This window comes from Engraulis encrasicolus, chromosome 17 (genome assembly GCF_034702125.1).
Source record: "Engraulis encrasicolus isolate BLACKSEA-1 chromosome 17, IST_EnEncr_1.0, whole genome shotgun sequence".
In the NCBI taxonomy this organism is placed as follows: domain Eukaryota; kingdom Metazoa; phylum Chordata; class Actinopteri; order Clupeiformes; family Engraulidae; genus Engraulis; species Engraulis encrasicolus.
This window is the reverse complement of record NC_085873.1, coordinates 12,470,067-12,490,616: the sequence shown is the minus strand read 5'-3', so window position 1 is coordinate 12,490,616 and position 20,550 is coordinate 12,470,067. Positions and strand designations below refer to the sequence as shown.

General features: G+C 43.5%; 1 protein-coding gene across 1 annotated transcript; it reads left to right on the top strand.

Moving 5' to 3' along the window:
- The first annotated feature begins 23 nt into the window (after positions 1–23).
- ascc1 (activating signal cointegrator 1 complex subunit 1) lies at positions 24–20,000 on the top strand. Its single transcript, XM_063221756.1, has 11 exons — positions 24–149; positions 488–606; positions 703–802; positions 964–1,061; positions 5,151–5,329; positions 7,637–7,770; positions 8,294–8,413; positions 11,772–11,896; positions 13,922–13,995; positions 15,168–15,331; positions 19,184–20,000. Exons 2-10 carry the CDS (start codon positions 495–497, stop codon positions 15,282–15,284), a joined length of 1,059 nt encoding a protein of 352 aa, XP_063077826.1. The 5' UTR covers positions 24–149; positions 488–494; the 3' UTR covers positions 15,285–15,331; positions 19,184–20,000.
- The last annotated feature ends 550 nt before the right edge of the window (positions 20,001–20,550 follow it).

Sequence of the window (20,550 nt, the reverse complement as noted above, 5' to 3'; positions counted from 1 at the left end):
AATGTCGCCCCCAAGTGTCGGGGAGGAAAATCACACGTCACAACACAGCTGGCTAGCCGAGATGTTGAACATGTCCAAGGAAAGTCTCTCTGGATAACATAGGTTTCTGGCAATGAAAAAGACCCACATCAATTGATAAATATATATAGGTAAGGTTTTTTCCTGTCAGCCATAGTTTGTGGACAGTGTAGCATAGGCAACAATGATGAAAGGCAACGCAGTCCTGTCTACTTGCTAGCTGATAGCCAATGTTAGAAATGCCAGCAGTGCTAGGTCTAATAGCAAACTATCACTAACTTCAGGTTATTATGCTACACACTACAACACTCTTACATGTCAATATAACGTCTACTGGAACAATAGAATTATGCTCAAAACGCTACCAAAATAGCCACCGACCCATTCATTGGGACATGACGTAGCCAACGTGTTGGTTTCAATTCATGCAGTTCTAGGTGATGCCAACATTTTTCCTCCATATTTTCAGATAAAACATGGATGTGTTGCGCCCTGTCCTTGTTAACATAAACGGAAGAATATACAGAAAGAATGCTGTGAAAGAGGAGTCTTACGAAGAAGAGGATGATTATTCATATTATGGAACTGGTATGGAACAGTTTTTCTTTTTTCAATATCAGACAAAAGTTTTTTATCCAATGAAATCTAATCATTATAATTTGATTCAACACTTTCACTATGCAGAGCCTGACGAATGCACAGACGAGCCTTGCGACCTCCACGCCATAGAACAAACAGAGAAAGGCTTCAGATGTTCCATCGACATCCCAAGTGTGCTTTACAAGTTAGTATAGCCCATTGTTGTGTTGAGAGACCCGTGGGGCTTTCTAAATGCATTGTTTGTTATGCCCTCTTGTTTATCACTACAGATGCATTTGAATGAGTCTGCATGGCAAGGAAACCATCTGTGAGGAAAGCTGATATGTCTCTCTGATGTCTCGGCAGGTACGTCATTGGGAAGAAAGGAGAGACCAGGAAACGGCTGGAGTCAGAGACAAAGACGTCAATCAACATTCCCAAGCAAGGGATGGAGGGCCCTATAGGTGACACTACATTTTATCCAAAGCGACTTACAATTGAGGACGTAGTTATATACCACTTGCATATACAGTGCACAATATAGCCTACAGAGCAATAAGTGCAGATGCCAAGTAGGGTTCGTGTTTCTAGTAGATATTCACATACACAGGGGTGGATTAATGCACGGGCCTACCAGGCCCAGGGGGCCTACCAGGCCCAGGGGGCCAGAGGCCCCAAGTGACCAGGCCAACTTGGTCTCACGGCCACGATCCACACTGGCCTTCAAAACCACCTTCGCAATATTAATCTTTCCAAGGTGCTTCATGTGCCAGCCAATATAGTGTACAATGAACTGGTATAGTCCCTGGGCCAAGCCAGGTCCGGGGGGCCAGAGGGCCAGACGCCCCAAGGGGCCAGGTCAACTTGGCCCCGCAGCCACGACCCAAACCGGCCTTCAAAACCACCTTCGCAGTAATAATCTTTCCAAGGTGCTTCTTGTGCCAGCCAATGTAGTGTACAATGAACTGGCATAGGCCAAGTCAGGTCTGAGGGTGGGGGGGCCAAAAGGCCAGAGGCCCCAAGGGGCCAGGCCGACTTGGCTCCATGGTCACGACCCAAATTGGCCATCAAAGCCACCTCTGCAATTATCATCTTTCCAATTAATTGACTTCATGAGTTGCTACCATTGATTGTGGTTGCAACAAAAATGACTGTGTTGTGTGTAGGCCTACCTACTGTTTGGTGGATTCGGGGTTGAGGGGCCAAGACAGTGTCTGGCCCAGGGGGCCACAATTTCTTAATCCGCCCCTGCACATACATGGTGGTGCACTCTCGCCTTTCAGCTTCTCTCCTGCACATACATGGTGGTGCACTCTCGCCTTTCAGCTTCTCTCCTCAAAAATGATCCTACATTTTACTCAAGTACATTATAGTTAATAAGAATATAATGGGATGATCATTTAAATTAAATGGAACATGCGTTTTCCCGCCAAACAATAGACAATTGCCATTTGCCAGCTAGATGTGACATAGCGTCAGGTCTTGGGACCGACTGATGTGTAAAGGTTACTGATTAGTTCTTAGCAAATTTTGTTCACCTGAAGTCCACCAATCCAGGCACATATAAAAGAGATCCCCAAATGCATTGCATGCATGCAACTTATAAGCATTAGATGCATGAGTTATTTTTGTTTCGTGTACCTCTCCTTCAGTAGAACATTGCAAGTTGTACAGTTTAAACACAACATTGAAGTTTGTTGACTTTTCACAGCCCGTACTAGACTCTACATGAAAACATTTAACACTGCAGCCACTTCTAACCAGCAGCAGTCCTATATTTGGCATAGAGCCCAGGCAGCTCTGGGGACAAAATTTGCGTGTGAAATACAGCAGGAACTGGCACTGTTTACAGAGATCGCAATACATGTACAGTCGTGGTGTACAGGATGTTTAACCTGACAGACCGTCAACCTTGTGGATGGGGGTGGGGGGCGGCCCGTCTGTGTACAATATTCAAACGTGCGGTTTTATCAGTACAACGCTCCCACGGTAGTGCACATGGTACACATGGCTGTTTGGTCTCGTAGCACGTGCGGGCAGGCAGGGCGAAGGGGGCGTGCAGGCTAAAACATGCAACCCCTGTTCTTCTGCAATAGAGGAAGAAGGTACTCACGTGCATTGATCTACTTTTTTTGCACACACACACACACACACACACATACTGCGAATATATCCCTTTCTCCATTTCATGTGCTTTGGCAAGCTTTATTTCAGGGGTCGTAGATGACATAATGTGCAAATTCAACACCTCGTCTCCAGGTCATGTGGTGTACCAGTATTTTTGGATGGTTTAAGAAACTGCAAATATTATTCAAATCATAACCATGCACACATGCAAAAGCACAGTAAACACTGGTGCTAGACAAGAGTCAATTATGTGAAATCAGACAATTTAGGGCCTGACTGGCAAAGACTTTAATAAAAATCAATGTGCCTTTTTAGTGTCAGGGTAGAACCCCAGTGCTGCATTTGCATGAATCTGGCACGAATATTAAGTGAGAAACAGACTGAACAGTTTTTATATAAGAGGGTAGGACACTATACATTCATCCTTCATTTTATCAGTCAATACAAGTTTTTTTTTTTTTTTTTTTTTTTTTTTTTTTGCACTGATGAAGGTCTGAGGACCGAAACGTTTGCACCCCCACTTGGTAGCACTTTATTTTATTTTTGTTTAAGTTGATGGATTAAAACACCTTTCCTGCATCGGCAACCCTTGGTGTGCGAGTTCTCTTCTTCCTCCTGTGATCAGTCAATACAAGTCACAAAGAGATGGCTCTGATGTTGTTAGAATATGTTAAGAGTCCTAATCTCTTAATACAAACACAGACACTCATCGGCCACTTCATTTGGTACACCTGTCCAACTGCTCATTGATGCAGCACTTCAATGCATTTGGGCATGTAGACATGGGTAAGACAATCTGATGCAGCTCCAACCGACCATCAGAATGTGGGAGAAAGGTGTTTTAAGGGATTTTGACCATAGCATGGTTTGTGGTGTTAGGCGAGCTGGTTTGACACAGCTGATATACTGGGATATTTGCACACATCCATCTCTAGGGTTAACATAGAATAAGAAAAACGGATAATAATATCCAGTGATCAGTAGGGGTGGGTATTGGCAAAGGGTTCACGATTCGATGCGCATCACGATACACATGCCACGATGCGATTCTATCACGATGCATTGCGATTCATGTACTACTGTGATGCATTGCGATATTTACTTCAGTAAATGTGTAAAATACAGCTTATTTGTCAGTTGCTGTGTAGCTTTCTTAAGTCAGTTCATTCTATTTAAGCATTCTATCATCTGGGAGAGAGCTTACATCACAACAGAAATATTACCTATTCTCTACTGAACAAAATAACCCGTGGCAAATCGAATTTTATTGTTATAACAAATAATCAATTGTCATGAATCCATGTAGTATATTGAGAAAATAAGTATCACGATACCTTGTCATGAATCGATGCATTGTATCGTGAGAGTAAGTATCGCGATGCATCGATATGACGATTATTTTGCACACCCCTAGTGATCAGCAGTTCTGTGGGGGAAAATGGCTTGTTGATGCCTGATGTCAGAGGAGAATGGTCGGACTCGATCGAGCTGATAGAAAGGCAATAATAACTCAAATAGTCACTTGTCAACAGAGCTGTGCAGAAAAACGTCCCTGAATTCACAGCATGTTGAGCTTTAAGGCAGATGGGGTACTGCAGCAGAAGACAACACCGGGTGCCACTTATGTCAGCTAAGAATAGTAAACTGAGCCTACAAATCGTACAGGCTAACCAAAATTGGACATTAGAGGATTGGAAAATGTTGCCTGGTCTAATGAGTCTCAATTTCTGCTGCAACACTCAAATAGTAGCGTCGAAATTTGGTGTCAACAACATGAAAACATGGATCCGTCCTGTCTTTTATCAACGGTTCAGGTTGGTGGTGTAATAGTGTGGGGAATATCGTCTTCGCACACTTTGGGCCACTTGGTACCAATTCTGCATTGTTGCAATGCCACATCCTACCTGAGTGTTGTTGCAGGCAGTTAAGGCTGTTCTGAAGGCAAAAGGGGGTCCAACCCGCTACTAGCAAGGTGTACCCAATAAAGTGGCCGATGAGTGTTGTTTGAATTGTATATGTTCTTCGTCTTAGTCTGTGCTGTATTAAGTGTGTAGAATAGGTGGTCTTCATTCTGCGTTGCTCCAGGAGAATGCAATCTTAATTTATAGAAACAAGGTAAAAGGCAAAGACCATGGACCTGTATGGTCCTATTGATATTTTTTGCTTATCCAAAAAAAAAAAAAATCCATAAATGTTGGTGCTAGACAATCAAAGTGCTGATGGAAGACGTACTGTAAATAGAAACCATGGTCAGCGCATTATTTTGTTATAAAGGGTTTATTTTAAATGAACTAGACATTTGGACACTAGACACGTGTTTCAGACATGCTAAATATGCATCCTAAAGCATGTTTCTATTCTCGTTTCTCTCTCTCTCTCTCTCTCTCTCTCTCTCTCTCTCTCTCTCTCTCTCTCTGTGTGTATAGTGATCACAGGAGCGCAGAGGGCATCAGTGGCGTCAGCTGTCACGCGTCTCGAGCTTCTCATCGAGAGCTTTCGCAAGAAGCAGCCTTTCACCCACTTCCTGTCGTTCCCGTTGAACCACCCGCGCGTCCAGGACGGCTTCCTGCGCTTCAAGGAGGAAGTCCTGGAGCAGTGCTCACAGGTACACCAGGAGTGGGGAACACATACACACACACACACACACACATAGGGGGTGCATTCCAATAGATGGACTCCCGTCCTCAGCTTGTGCTTGTGGCCCTGCGTTTTGCTGACGCCCCACTTCCATGGGGAGAACAATAAAGTTTCCCCGCCGTCTAGCCAAGCTGCGCCCTCCTAGTGACGCAACACCTTCAGCGTTGCTTCTAGTCAGGCCAGGAGCAATACAAATACCGTTTCTGGGCTCCAGAGAAATCGGGAACTCTACCCACTTTCTTGGGAACCAATCAACTTCGAGCAGCTGCAACAACTCTGGGTAGTGTTCAAGGCAGTGAAGTGATTCAAGCGGAGACGTTGTACCAAAAGTTTGGTTAGGCACAGCATTTTCTGGCCTCGACCAGTAGCAAACCGAGGGAGGCGGGTTAATGAGGCCATTTGGGAAACGTTATTTGTTATCTTCTTGGTCAGACCAACATCTCGGTACGAGATTTGAAAGTTGATGATAATCAGGCAACCCGCTGTCAGTCTAGCCACAACTTTTAGGGGACTGTTCTTCATCCACCATCCCAATTGCAAATGAGAAAATGACATTAGAATTGCGCTTTTACAAGATAGTGAATTAAACTTCGGTCATCAGTGACTGCATCACAAGGTCACAAGCAGGCAAATGAGCAAGGCAGGACGGACGGCAGTCCGCATATCAAGAACACACACACACACACACACACACACACACACACACACACACACACACACACACACACACACACACACATTCAACTGTGCTCAAAGATACTGGGAAGGGAAGTGTGGTGTGGCGTGGTGTTTTATGTTGGGGCGTATTCCTGATCTGGAAATGGGTTGTGGTGGAGGTGAAAGACCAATTGTTCTGTGGGCCTCTTTGAAGTCATGGGTGCGGTTTCATTCATAATACTCTTTCGCTCGGGCTGTGGGGTCTGCCAACAGCTTCACCCCATCCTGTCCTGTTTCCTCTGACGTCAAAACCCATCCTTTTCATGCCTTAGTTCTTGCCATTATTGGATTTAATTGTTCACCCTCCCTCTAAGTGAATGGACAGATGGATAGATAGAACTTTATTTATCCCCGAGGGGAAATTCATGTTCCAGGTTGCTCTGTGTTGATAAAAATAGATTAAAAAGGAGACATGAAAATAAAATAAAAGTGATCACTACGCAGAAAAGTCCATGTATTTGTTCTTTGTTCTTAACCGACAAATAGAGCTGGCTAAATAATTTTCATTGGGACAAATCATGGGTGAGCGGTTAGGGCGTCAGACTTGCATCCCAGAGGTTGCCGGTTCGACTCCCGACCCGCCAGGTTGGTGGGGGGAGTAATCAACCAGTGCTCTCCCCCATCCTCCTCCATGACTGAGGTACCCTGAGCATGGTACCGTCCCACCGCACTGCTCCCCATGGGGCGCCACTGAGGGCTGCCCCCTTGCACAGGTGAGGCATAAATGCAATTTCGTTGTGTGCAGTGTTCACTTGTGTGCTGTGGAGTGCTGTGTCACAATGACAATGGGAGTTGGAGTTTCCCAATGGGCTTTCACTTTCGCTTTCACTTTCAAATCATTTCTAATACAGAGGTGGGCAAACTCAGGCCCTGGGGGCCACATGTGACCCACTGAACAATGTCATCTGACAACTTTCAAATTCCAAGCAAAATTCTCACTCAAAACTCACAATTGCTAGCCAAGTCCATACAGTAGACCACTGTATTCACCTACCACACTGTAAATACATTTCATTACAGTGTGCAGGATGGAAATATTTTTTCAGTTTGCATTGCTACTTATTACAGACGCAGGCAAGTTGCTTGTGACAGCTGGTCCTTCGGACAATTTTATAAACCTAAATCATTGCCACCTGCTGTAATGGAATGTGTTGCTTATGCATTTGGCTTGTTGCAGAGCAATCCTTGGTGGTGGAAAAAAAGTTAACGATTATATAAGACAGTAAAAGGGAAGACACGGCTAATGTGTCAAGGAAATTTAGGGAATAAATATATGACATGACTGCATTTAAACGCTAAATAAGTAAATAGTAGAAGATACAGTAAATATGCAAGTAAATATAAATACATCATGCATTGTGTCTGTGTGTCTCTGCCTCTGTGTCTCTCTCTCTCTCTCTCTCTCTCTCTCTCTCTCTCTCTCTCTCTCTCTCTCTCTCTCTCTCTCTCTCTCTCTCTCTCTCTCTCTCTCTCTCTCTCTGCTTATGTGTTTGTGTGTGTTTCTCTCGGTTTGCTTGTGTGTCTGTGTGCACGTATGTGGTCCTGCCTGCATGTCTAGGACATGGGTGTGGATGGCAGCATCTTCCAGAACCCCAGTAAGCTGCACCTGACAGTGGGCACACTGGCACTGCTGAGCCAGGCAGAGGTGGAGCGGGCAGCACAACTGCTGCTGCAGTGCCAAGACTTCATCAGGTGGGCACTGCATACATAATAGGTGTGTGTGCGTGTGCGTGTGCGTGTGTGCACATCCTTGCATCGGAATTCAGTATCGTGACTACGTATCAGGATTAATCACGATTAGATTCAATATCGTTGCAGCCCTAGTGTGTGTGTGTGTGTGTGTGTGTGTGTGTGTGTGTGTGTGTGTGTGTGTGTGTGTGTGTGTGTGTGTGTGTGTGTGTGTGTCAATTTGTGGCTAATCGATTTTCACGCTGTGTATGCCTCACTGTGTAATGAAATTATATATTATAAAATTATGCTCCCTTGTGGAAGGAGGGTTTTTTGTAACCTGTACATGGCTATAATTGTATTACATTGGGCGCAGTGTCATTGTTATGTGATTTCTCCTTTTGTCTCTTCTTCTTCTTCTTCTTCTTCTTCTTCTTCCTCTTCTTCCTCTTCTTCTTCTTCTTCTTCTTCTTCTTCTTCTTCTTCTTCTTCTTCTTCTTCTTCTTCTTCTTCTTCTTCTTCTTCTTCTTCTCCTCCGTAACTTCAGAGATCTGACAGAGGGGAGGCCCATCACACTGGTCGTGTCTGGGATAGAGTACATGAATGACGACCCCTCCATGGTGGACGTTCTCTACGCTAAGGTTCAGGTCAAAGATGGCTCCGACATGTGAGTAGATGTGGGGTAATTTCATCAGCCTGATCGTAAATTTAGCAGGATATCGAATTAAAGCATTTTTGTTGACAGAATAATTATAGGCTTTCTAAGGAAATGTAGGCCTACTTCCATGGTGTTTTCAAGTAGAAGGACAGGGTAGTAATTGTGCACTTTTTCATAGGCTTTTTGAACCTTAATGAACCTACGTCAATTCACATTGCGACTACTTTTGTTGACGTTCCCATGGGTTTAAGTGCTACAGCAAAAACAAGACGTTAACTGTCAACAATCTGAACTCTGCATTTCAATTGGCTACTCGGTTACTGGCATTGCGCCAAGTTAAAATATTATTATTTTGGAATCTGCCCACATTGCATCGCTTGTACCCTCCTCGCCTGTCCAGGGGACTCGCATCGCTGGAACGAAAAAAGATTTTATTGACTTCTCTCTCTGAGCAATTAGCGATGTGTGTGAAATCAGTTTTAGAAAGGAAACAAGTGAGGTAGTTGGCCCACCCTTTGCAGCTATTATAGCTTCAACTCTTTTGGGAAGGCTGTCCACAAGGTTGAGGAGTGTTTATGTTTATAGGATTTTTTTGACCATTCTTCCAAAAACGCATTGGTGAGGACACACACTGATGTTGGTCGAGAAGGCCTGGCTCTCAGTCTCCGCTCTAATTCATCCAAAAGGTATTCTAGCGGGTTCAGGTCAGGACTCTGTGTTCATACACACCAGGCTCAGTCATCAATGTCTTTATGGACCTTACTGTGTGCACTGGGGCATTGTCATATTGGAAGAGGAAGACGCCCGCAACAAACTGTTCCCACAAGATTATGAGCATGGAATTGAACAATATGTCTTGGTATCCTGAAGCTGTAATAACTGCAAAAGGTGGACCGACATCATATTGAAACGTATGAGTAGGAGTGAAGGGGTTGGCAGATAAGTCCATAAGTGAGTCGTGGAAGGTTAACAAATACAGCTCCAGGCCACTTTATTAGAATAGCTTGAAAAAGTTGATTTATTTCCATAATTCCATCAATAATGTTAAACTGTCATGGATTGTAGATTCATGGCCCAGTTGTTTAACTATTCCAATCATTCAATTTTTTCTTTTTACATATTTTGGCCTTCCAGCTCCAAAAAAAACATGAATTGGGGAATTCGCATCGTTAGAATATTGTAATAAAATCACAATTTTCTTCATAGATAGACGTGCGGCCACACATCCAGCTCAAGTGGAGCCCCATCTCAAAATAGGATATGAAATTACTCATCGGTCTCTGCATAACGTTTGAAGGCCATACTCGCCAGTGGGAGAGCAAGTGACTGTAGGCCTATCAGGCAAATGTCCCCCGATTTATAGCAGAAATGACTGCCTAATAATTTTAATAGCCTACTAATGATTATTATGATTTAGTTATAGTCGGCTATTGTAACAGTAGCAATAGCAATACTAATAGCCTATAATAAATGGCAACATCAAGCATGATCCTGAAAGCACATGAAACTTTTTTCAATCATTTGATTATGAGATATGATTTTTTAAGGAATATGTGTTAGTGTTAATGCTAAATGAGCATACTCCTGTGAAAGCAGAGGATTTTACCTTTTAAATGCAAATTGTTCCATGTCCCTATGTGTTCTAGAGGCTGAGATATTGAATGTTTCATAGGAGTTTTGAACCATTTTTTTCTTATCTCAAAAAACCCTCAGGCATTGGGGACCTTTTTTAAACACTGGCTTAGGCGCCATGGGTTAAAAGTGCCAGGTGTCTTGTAAGTTAACAAGCTGTCATTTCAGTTTGGCAGCATGCCGAACAGACAGTCATTTATTTGTTTGTTTATTTATTTATTTCCTCTTTGGAGCAGTGTTTACCTGACACATAACCCGGGTGAGGAGTTGTTTACACACTGGCCTCTTAATAGCGTGGGGTAATAATGGCACTTCAGGGCATATTACTTACACCTGTTTAGCTCCTGTGCACTCATGCGATTGTGTGTGTGTGTGTGTGTGTGTGTGTGTGTGTGTGTGTGTGTGTGTGTGTGTGTGTGTGTGTGTGTGTGTGTGTGTGTGTGTGTGTGTGTGTGTGTGTGTGTGTGTGTGTGTGTGTGTGTGTGTGTTCCTACGGCGTAGGGTTCCTACGGCGTAGGGTTCCTACGGGTCATGGAATTTCTGGAATATCATGGAATTTCATACGTTTTTCCAGTCATTGAAAGTCATGGATTTTACCATTTTGCTTGCACAGTCATGGAATATCATGGAATTATCTTAAGAGTTCTTTAGAAGCAAAAACTTGTTTGTTAGGTGTATAACATTGTTTCTTACTGGTTATACCACAACGCTTCCCCAGAGGCCGTTTGGTTTCACGCTGTAATGTGCAACATTCTAGAATGCAATGAGCCCATCTAAATCTGGCGGTGGCTCTGAGTCGGCTCTAGGGGTGAAAATAATCTTCAGTTTTCACACTTTTAAAAACGTCACGTCATTTCTTTTTACGGAAGTGGTCACGGAAATTCTGTTTCCTGGGTCTGGAAAGTCTTGCAATCAAAAATCATGGAATTTTACGTGTGTGTGTGTGTGTGTGTGTGTGTGTGTGTGTGTGTGTGTGTGTGTGTGTGTGTGTGTGTGTGTGTGTGTGTGTGTGTGTGTGTGTGTGTGTGTGTGTGTGTGTGTGTGTGTGTGTGTGTGTGTGTGTGTGTGTGTGTGTGTGGTTGAAAGAGTTTGTGTTTAGTAGGCCCACTTGTATTATTATACCCGGTGAGGTCTATATGTCAGCTGCACCATTCAATTTGCATTTACCTTTACCTAGGCTTTTTTAATAAGCCAATAACGGTTCATGGATAATGAATATTGCTTTATTTGGTTAACATGAGCCCTTTAATGATCAGATAACTCCCAAGTCCCTATTGTGATAGAGTGAGCATCGCTAGCTAGCTATGTGTTCTGACTGTCACCCTAATGCGCCTGACTCTGTGTTGTGACGGTCAGCAGAGGTGTTAATCCCGGGATCAGAAAGTAAAACATCTGCCACAAATGTGATCCAACCAGCTCTGAATCCGCTGATTATTGAGCACTGAAGACGGGACTTATTGTCACCTGTGTTGGAAGGAAACTGTGGCAGGGATTTTACTTTTTGGACCTTTGGCAGTCACAGCCCCCTTTTGGAACCTCAGAATGTCCGGGTGCAGTTCCTAGTGGGGCAACTCTACTCCCGTTCGGTCATAATTTTGTTCTGCCAGTAAGTGTGCCCACTGTAACTCGTAACATTAGTATCTGCATTTGGTTTTGTGTAGGCTGCAGAAGATGGCAGACTGGTAGAGCACTGTAACTACTAGTAACCTTAGTATCTGTATGTGTTTGCATGTAGGCTGCAGGTGATTGCAGACAGGCTGGTGGAGCACTTTGTCAGCGCGGGGCTGATGACCAGGGAGTACGACCGCGTCAAGCTGCACGGCACCGTCATGAACACCCTCTTCAGAAAGGATCCCAACGGTAATTTTAGACAGACACACTAGTGTTGCATTACATCACGTTAAATTGCATTCAGCAGACACTTTTATCCAAAACGACGAATTTAAACGGATTACATCGCACTCAAAAGTAGCCCCTTAATGCGCGCTGTAATAGTCATTGAAAAGTTAACTACCATAGTACTACAATACTATGACATAACACAGGGCCTTTAGTAATGCACTATGACTTAGTCATTGCCATTCTGGTAACAGCAAATTTGTAACGCTGTGTCTTAACGGGTTAAAAGGTGCTAAACATGGTGGCACGGTGGCTCAGTGACATGGGACTCCATGACATTATATGTATTGAGAGGGGTGCCCTTTCAGATTGTTTGCTCCCTGGCCTGATGAAAGCTGAATTAAAACCATAAATTGATTCTGCCCCTTTTCTACCCCCGACATTATAGCAACTCTCATGATTTCAATATTGTCTCTCTCAATGCATGCATGCTAAATGAGACACTCACTCTCACTCTCTCTCTCTCTCTCTCTCTCTCTCTCTCTCTCTCTCTCTCTCTCTCTCTCTCTCTCTCTCTCTCTCTCTCTCCCCCCCAGCTCTCTCTCTCTCTCTCTCTCTCTCTCTCTCTCTCTCTCTCTCTCTACCGCGCTCTCACTCGTTTTTACCACCTCGCTTCTTCACTCTTTCACTCTCTGTCTCACACTCTAGTCCACTTTCACTCTCTCTCACTCACAGGATGCCTCACTGTGTCTGTGTCTGTCTCTCTCTCTCTCTCTCTCTCTCTCTCTCTCTCTCTCTCTCTCTCTCTCTCTCTCTCTCTCTCTCTCTCTCTCTCTCTCTCTCTCTCTCTCTCTCTGATGACGAGGGGTCTTGACTGATGTACTCTCCAGTCTAGTCCAGGGGGCCCAACAATGGGGTCCTTTGAGCTGGAACTGAACTTGGAGGCCTTCCAACTCCCTGGCCAAAACAGAACAGCAAAGTGGGCTAGGGTCAGGGCCAGGGGCCAGGGGGCAGGGGCATAGCGACAGCTTTGACTGTGCCCGAGAGAAAAATAGTTTGAAAGGGCACTCCTCTCAATGCATACAAACTAATGGCGTCCCAATTCTTGGCCCTTCTCTCTCCCTGGGCCCAGGCCAACTGCCCCGACTGCCCCCCCTTTTGGCTGGCCTGTCAGGGGTGGTTGGCAATAGACAGGCTGTACTTTGGGCAACAAAGAGAAGTGGCGCACTGCAGTCAGATGCTGTTTACTGAACTGATGGTCCAGAACAGACTACAGGTTGTTGTTGGTGTTGTTGCAGCATCAACTTGGTTTTGTGTCTGTGTGTCTGCTACAACTACACAACCACATTGATGCATATCATAATTGTAATTATCAGTCATAATAGTTCATGTTCGGGAAATATACCTGTATTTTTATTTAACTACTTTTAAACAAACCGTATAAACCGTTTTCACATGAATCTAAAATATTTAGGCCGTATGTGTGCCTTGTATGTGGGTGTGTGAGCAAGGCATGTTAATGATTCAAATGGTCAGTGGTAGCGCACGGCTGAAAAACAAATAGCCTAGAGCTCAGAAGTTAAGTTCCCCCGAGTAAAGTTACAGTCATGTTGGAGTAAGGAATGGCAACGATGATGCTTGTGTTTCCTTGCATGTTTGTGTGCCTCTGTTATGCGTTCATGTGTTTATGTTCTCTGTTGCACCTGTGTTGTTGACGCGAGTGGGGTGCATGCTGAACAGGCTGTTTTCAATTAGCGCGTGCGCGCAAAACACACACACGCACACACACAGTGCTCTGGTTTGTGTATTCTTGACCCCCTGGCCCAATTCCCAGAAGTGAAGTACGTAAAATCCTATGCACAAGTCCAGTGGCGTAAACAAGCCTGTTATAATCACTTGATTTACTTTCTTCAGTGTTGTTGCACAACAAGTGGTTTCATCTAATAATTGTGTGTGTTTGCGTGTGCGCGTGCGCATGCGCTTGTGTGTGTGTGTGTGTGGTGGGTTTCACATTCTGCTTAAGCTGTTTTTTCTTCTGTTTTTCAGCGGAGGACAAGGGCAGCCATGGAAAACAAAATGCCAAAGATCGTGAGGCGTTTGACGCAAGAAACATATTACAGGTCTGAACAAATGGAATCCAAAACAACATTTCTGAAATGTTTAGAAATCAAGATTTTGAAAAACACTTTTTTGTTATTGTTTGATGGCGTCGGATGTTGTGGTGTTTACTGTTATGTCAGAGTTGAAACGTTGGAAGGGACAGGAAAACATTCTAATTCTAGAACTAGAGTAATTGACACTGAACAGGTATGTTTACAATGAGATGGCAGCATTGCTGTGTTTGGTGCTGCCACCTTTTGGTACACTATCGGTACTACAAGTTGTTTTTGAAAAGTGTAGTTGCTTTGTTATGAAACATCAACAGCTATTTTCCTCCCACCTCATTGCCCCCAAGGAGTATTAGGTTCTGTTAGCAACTGTCGTTTACAGGATGTGAAAATGACCTCTTTCAATACACAAACCCTTTGAAGGCTTCATTAAAAAGTGTTTTTTTTGTTCTTTGTTTTGCTTTTCAGACTTGACACTAACTAAGAAATTATGTTTAGTTATGGGCATTTCTAAGGCAAAATGCATGGCAATAACAAGATACATTTGAAACCTAATATGAACAAATGTATTCGACGAAGAACTGTGAAACTAATGCATACACCATACATTCTGGTGGTGCGCGATGAGTCTTTTTTTTCTCACAAGATGACACAAGGGCTCCATGGGACCATTATAGGTCTTCATAAGAGGCTTATGCCTGGTGTTAAAATATTATACAACATATATTTTTTTATATATATATTTCAGCATAACATTTCCATCTTTGCTTCTACAAATAACTGTGTTTTTCCTTGCCTCTCATTGACTATGTTTTGCCTTGCACTCTCTCTCTCTCTCTCTCTCTCTCTCTCTCTCTCTCTCTCTCTCTCTCTCTCTCTCTCTTTCTCTCTTTCTTTCTTTCTTTCTTTCTTTCTTTCTTTCTTTCTTTCTTTCTTTCTTTCTTTCTTTCTTTCTTTCTCCTCCACCCTCAGAATGTTGCATGCATACTTGGGGCTACCCAGTCGTCTCTCTGTATGTATACATTTTTGTGACAAATGCAGAGACCTAGCCTCCTTTGGACATATGCAATGCATGCGTGTTAAATGAGACTCTCTCTCTCTCTCTCTCTCTCTCTCTCTCTCTCTCTCTCTCTCTCTCTCTCTCCCCCCCCTCCCTCTCTCTCTCTCTCTATTCCCTATTTCAGATCTTTGGGGAGTTTCATTTTGGTGAGTTTGAGCTGAACACGGTGCAGATATCTCAGCGGTTCTCTACAGACTGCACTGGTTACTACACCCCGGCCGGAGAAGTCACATTTTCCTGAGGACGCGCAGAAAAGAAATACAAGAGAGAGCCTGGAGTGTCTAAATGGTATGAAATATACTCAGAATACACACACACACACACATACACACAGACCCACACAGACATCGCACACACACTGATACCACATCAGTAGCAGAAGACTAGGCATAGTCTGGAGTGTCTAAATGGTATGAAATATACTGTGCTCAGAAGAATATTCACACACACACACACACGCGGCTCATCAGTAGCTTGATGTGTGTCAGCTCTTACTACTAAACTGGTTTCGCACATACTCGTCGTCTTGTATTTTATAGTACATTTTCGAGGGAGCAAGAATTGCACACAGAGCCCCAGGGCAAGACACTGATGATAGGTGTGCTCTCCGAGTGCTTTTCTAGTTAGTATTATTTTTAAACCCATGATGTTTCAGGTGAGTTGGTCTCTCCTCAGGTGTGAGGCCAGGGCTCCAGGCAGAGCCAACAGAGCAGGGAGTCAGTTAATTGAAAACCATAGGGTGTATTCACTGAGGCTTGTGGGACTCAATAATTCGATCTATGCATTGGCTCATTGGCTTAGCCGTCCGGACAGGGCCGACAGCGGGTCACAGGTTGGTGTGTGTGTGTGTGTGTGTGTGTGTGTGTGTGTGTGTGTGTGTGTGTGTGTGTGTGTGTGTGTGTGTGCGCGCGTGTGTGTGTGTGTGTGTGCGCACTTGCGCACTTGCGTACCTGGGTGTGTGATTGGGCATGAGTGTGTGTGTGTGCGTGTCTGTGTCTGTGCGCGTGCTCCCGTACCTATGGGTAGAGAATAACCGTTGCTCTTCTGCACCGTAATCTTTGGTTGAGTAAAGGCATCATGGCTAGCATACATTCAGGGCTGCTGCCTCAGTACTGCACATTGTAAAGTGGAGGAGATGCGCTCACACTATCGCCTACTGATATACAGATTATAACTGGGTGCTGAATCCTACATAAAACATTGATGGGCGAATAAACAGAGACAAATCTGAGAAGTGCTGTCCTTCGCTTCCGTCATTCAGCACTGCACATGCCTCACTTCAAACCCCTTTGGATAGGACTGTCTGCCAGTGAAATGAGACTGAATGTAATGATTAAAAGTATGTCTCATTTATATACAGTAGACTTGTAGGTCTGTTCAAGGCCGCTGACAGCTTTGATTGGGCCCAGGACAAAATCATCTGAAAGGACCCCCCTCTCAATGCATACCATGTAAATGGGGACCCAGTTCTGGGCCACCCCTCTCCCAGGGCCCAGGACAACCGACCCGTTTGTCCCACCCTATTGACGGGCCTGGGTCTCATTTTTGCCTAAAGCATGCAAAGTTCTGGAACTTCTTGCTCTGTCAGACTCGGGAGGAAACACAAAATCCATTTATTCTATTAAATACATTAAGCAGCGAAAGACTTTAATCCAAATTGGCCTGAAGTTATAGAGGCGCATTCTCACTAATGCGCTAACCGCTTGCTGGGAATTAAACTCTGTGGATAGACTTGCTGATAGAAAAGAGAATCGCATTTTTTTTTAATTTCATGCTCCAGCAAATTAGATTACCAGTTGTGCTATTTTGAGGTAGGCATCTATCATTATTGACACTGACGGGAAACTTAGAGTTTGTGTCTGCAGCAGAAGAGTCTATAGACCTGTAAACATAGCCCACATTTTTCATGCTTATTCAAAAAACATTCACAAATGTTACATTCACAAATGTGAACAAAATGTTACCTTTTCCATGAATATTTGCCTTTTGCTACCACCATCAAATTTTAAGTATTCATTATGACTAGGAAAATTGCACTTTTATTTATTTTTATTTGTAGTTTATTTAGCAGGGACAATGCAGTGCACATTGTTACAAACATGACATGGCAGAGCCATGACACAACTTGCATGAATACATGAATAGGTGGGTCTTCTCTATTGTCCGCCAGTTCCAGAAATATTTTTAGCTGCAAATATAGTGTACACACGTTCACAATGCAAAATAGTTTCAGGGCATCTAGTCAAGGCGGTAGGTGTTTGTTGTCAAAGTGGCACATAAACTTTGCAGTGTGTGAACATATCTACTGTCCATTACAGAGAGCAGCAAAGCATATTCACTGTTACTTTAAACCCACTAAGACCTCACGGGTCAAAATCAGAATTGTCAGACCTGCTAAAGGTCCGGTTTGAAAGGTAAATAACTGCAGATGTGTTTCCCGATCTTAATGGGTTAAGAAGCCCTTGTTTCTCCTCCTCCCCAGTCCAACCCCCCGTACATATCACGCACATATAAGACATCTGCAAAGTTATCTCAGTGCTATTTTGAACTCATTAAGATCTCATGGGTAAAAAAAAACAATGTAAGGTAGGGGTGTAACGGTATACACAAATCACGGTTCGGTACGTACCTAGGTTTTTGGAGTCACGGTTCGATACATGTTCGGTACATTACTGTATATAAAAGGAAAACTGTCTAACTGCTACTTTGGGTCGGAGATTTCATCATTGTAAGTAATAGTACTTTTTTCAAAGTCTCAAGAACAAGCCTCTACACCTGTTTTTTTCTTGCATTCTCTGTCAGTGTTCTGCATGTGCCACTGCGCTAATGTAAAAACATGAACATAGTTGCCTGTAAATCTACATTTCGGTACAGCACTGTTCGGTTCGGTGCAGCTCTATTCGGTTCGGTACAAATACAATACAGTGTACCTTTACAGGCCCAATGTAAGGTAATATACATATACTGTATGCTGCTACCGGTCCTAAAGATAAATACCCAGATATGTTTTTCATGGTCCTAATGGGTTAAGAAGTCCTTGTTTGTCCTCTTGTTTATAATCATATGCAGGATGAGATTATTATAATGTGCACGACCAGAACCCTGGAGTGAAGCCCTCCTTTGCCATTAGGCTTGCAAGGACCTGTGCTCTGTGCTCGGGGAGGAGAAATTTATGGTTTGTCACTGAGATCACTCTACTGCGGTTGCACGAGCCAAAAGTGACATCATATATTGATGAGAGTGAAGGCAAGGGGCCCAGGGGTCCAGGGACCAGGAGACCGAAGAAGTGAAGTGAAAGTTGTGCAAGGACAAAAGCGATCATGTAGAGTAGTGCTTCTCAATGGGGGCTCTACAATCCCCCAGGGGGCGTTAGGCAGCCCTCGGAGATCGTTGAGAAGGAGACAGGTGAGAGGGGGGTGGTCATGAAACTAGTGTGTTACCCCTATGGGAAATTCATAGGGTCATGATTGCACAACAACATACTATTCAAAACACAGAGCATGGCATCATGAAAGTTACTAAGATAACACACCGATTTGGACTGTCTATCGCGTTTGTGCTCGATGCCTCTGCATGTTGACTCGTGTTCCACAATTCCCTGTAACAGGTTATGTTTAGGGATGCTTTTGGTCTGGGCACAATTTCACAACAATTCCACCATTTCCCTTGCTTTTTTCGCTGTTCTTGGAAAAAGGTAGCATCAGCAGAAACATTGCTTTACTGACAGGTTAGGGTTAGGCATGGTTTTTGGTCAGGACACAGCAGAGCATTTTCATGGTTAGCAACAAAAAAATGCCATGGCAGCAGAAATTCGCAGACATGGCTGGAAAACTGTTTTTGCGGTGTTGAGGACCACAACTTGGACATGATACGACTTACATGATGCCAGTCTGCAACACATGCAGGCAATCGATAGACCTGCCATTTTACAAACATCAGAGACACATAAAGTGCTGTAGAATAAACTGGTAATTTTAAACATAAGAAAAACTGCCGTAAATAAAAAGAAATTGTATGGATATGCAACTGTGTGAGTGAACTGAAGTATGACGGATATTGTTTAGCTTTACTTGCACAGTGTTGCTGTAGTTGCATAGGGTACAGTTAACACTTTTTTTTTTATCTTTGATCACCCAACAGGTCAAAAGTGGAACTTTCTTACCTCTGATCGGAGTGATCTACGTCTGCAAACTGGAAGCTGCAGCCAGTGGAAGAATGGACAGTGAATTCACCAGTGCTTGAAATGTAAGGAGCAGTATGTAGGATGGTGGCCAGAGTAGGTATTGCAACTATGCTGCTTATTGAAACTGTGCTGCCTATTGCCACATTCTATATTTTTATGAACATTTACTAATCAATAAACTACTAGTATGACCAAAGTACAGTAAGTTTTGCGGCTAAAAATGTCTTTTTTTGGACATTCAAAATGGCGGACATGGAGAAGAGCCGTGCAATTTTCCCAGTCATAATGAACACTTAGAATTTGATGGTGGTGGTATTTGTGAAAAAACATTTGTGAATGGGCAGCATGGATTCTGGAAGTTCCTAAAATATTACATAGTGCAGCTTACTATGAATTCAAGTGATCAAAATAGGAGGAAGTCCACTGTTATACCACACTCTTGCACGGTCCTGCAGTGCCTAACAACAAACCAACATTTATCTACAAATAACTGTGCCATGGGGTATTCATCTGCACAATCAAAGGACATTGGCTGTGTGTTAAAAGCCCCCCATACTTTTGTACAGCATGCAGTAGACTCGTCTACCATGTATTTCTGAGTTTTCCCTGTGTGTGGATCATGCACAAAAGACTATTCTACCGACAGACCAGCAGAGGTCCTCGCATCATACGCATTGACACACCATCGTCTTGTATGTGAAGGATGACACATTTTGAAAGGGACATTTTTTGTCAACAATGCAAAAACATTAATAAACACAAACATGTGAATTATGTTCATTATATATGTGGGGTTATTTCCAGATAATATCTATGTGCATGGTAATAAATTAAATGTTTGTAAATTAGTTGCTGTCATATTGAAACATTTGTGTTAGTGGGAAAAACCTGCAATAAATGTTGCATGCGTCTGAACTTCTCAGCAGAGATTTAGGTGATAAGGAGGTTTTATCCTGCATGTGTTTGTAGTAATCATGTGATAATAGATTTGTGTGTGCGTGCGCACGCGTGTGAGAGAGAGAGTAAATGAGTGCAGGAGGTGGAAGCCAACAGAGTGAAAGAGCTGCTTGGTATGCACAGAGGGCAGCAGCGTGTGTTCTCAAGTCACACTGAGGGCTCAGAGAGCTGTGCCTTCATTCACACACACACACACACACACACACACACACACACTTTAGTCCACAGATAGACAGACACGAGATCTCTCTCTATTACACACACACACACACACACACACACACACACACACACACACACACACACACACACACACACACACACACAGTCACACACTTTAGTCCACAGATAGACAGACACGAGATCT

Excerpts from the sequence above, each read along its gene's own strand:
- ascc1 (XM_063221756.1), top strand. The coding sequence starts at position 495 with ATGGATGTGTTGCGCCCTGTCCTTGTTAACATAAACGGAAGAATATAC. Across the intron at positions 607-702 it reads TTATTCATATTATGGAACTG|AGCCTGACGAATGCACAGAC; the intron begins GTATGGAACAGT and ends TTCACTATGCAG. Across the intron at positions 8,414-11,771 it reads GTCAAAGATGGCTCCGACAT|GCTGCAGGTGATTGCAGACA; the intron begins GTGAGTAGATGT and ends GTTTGCATGTAG.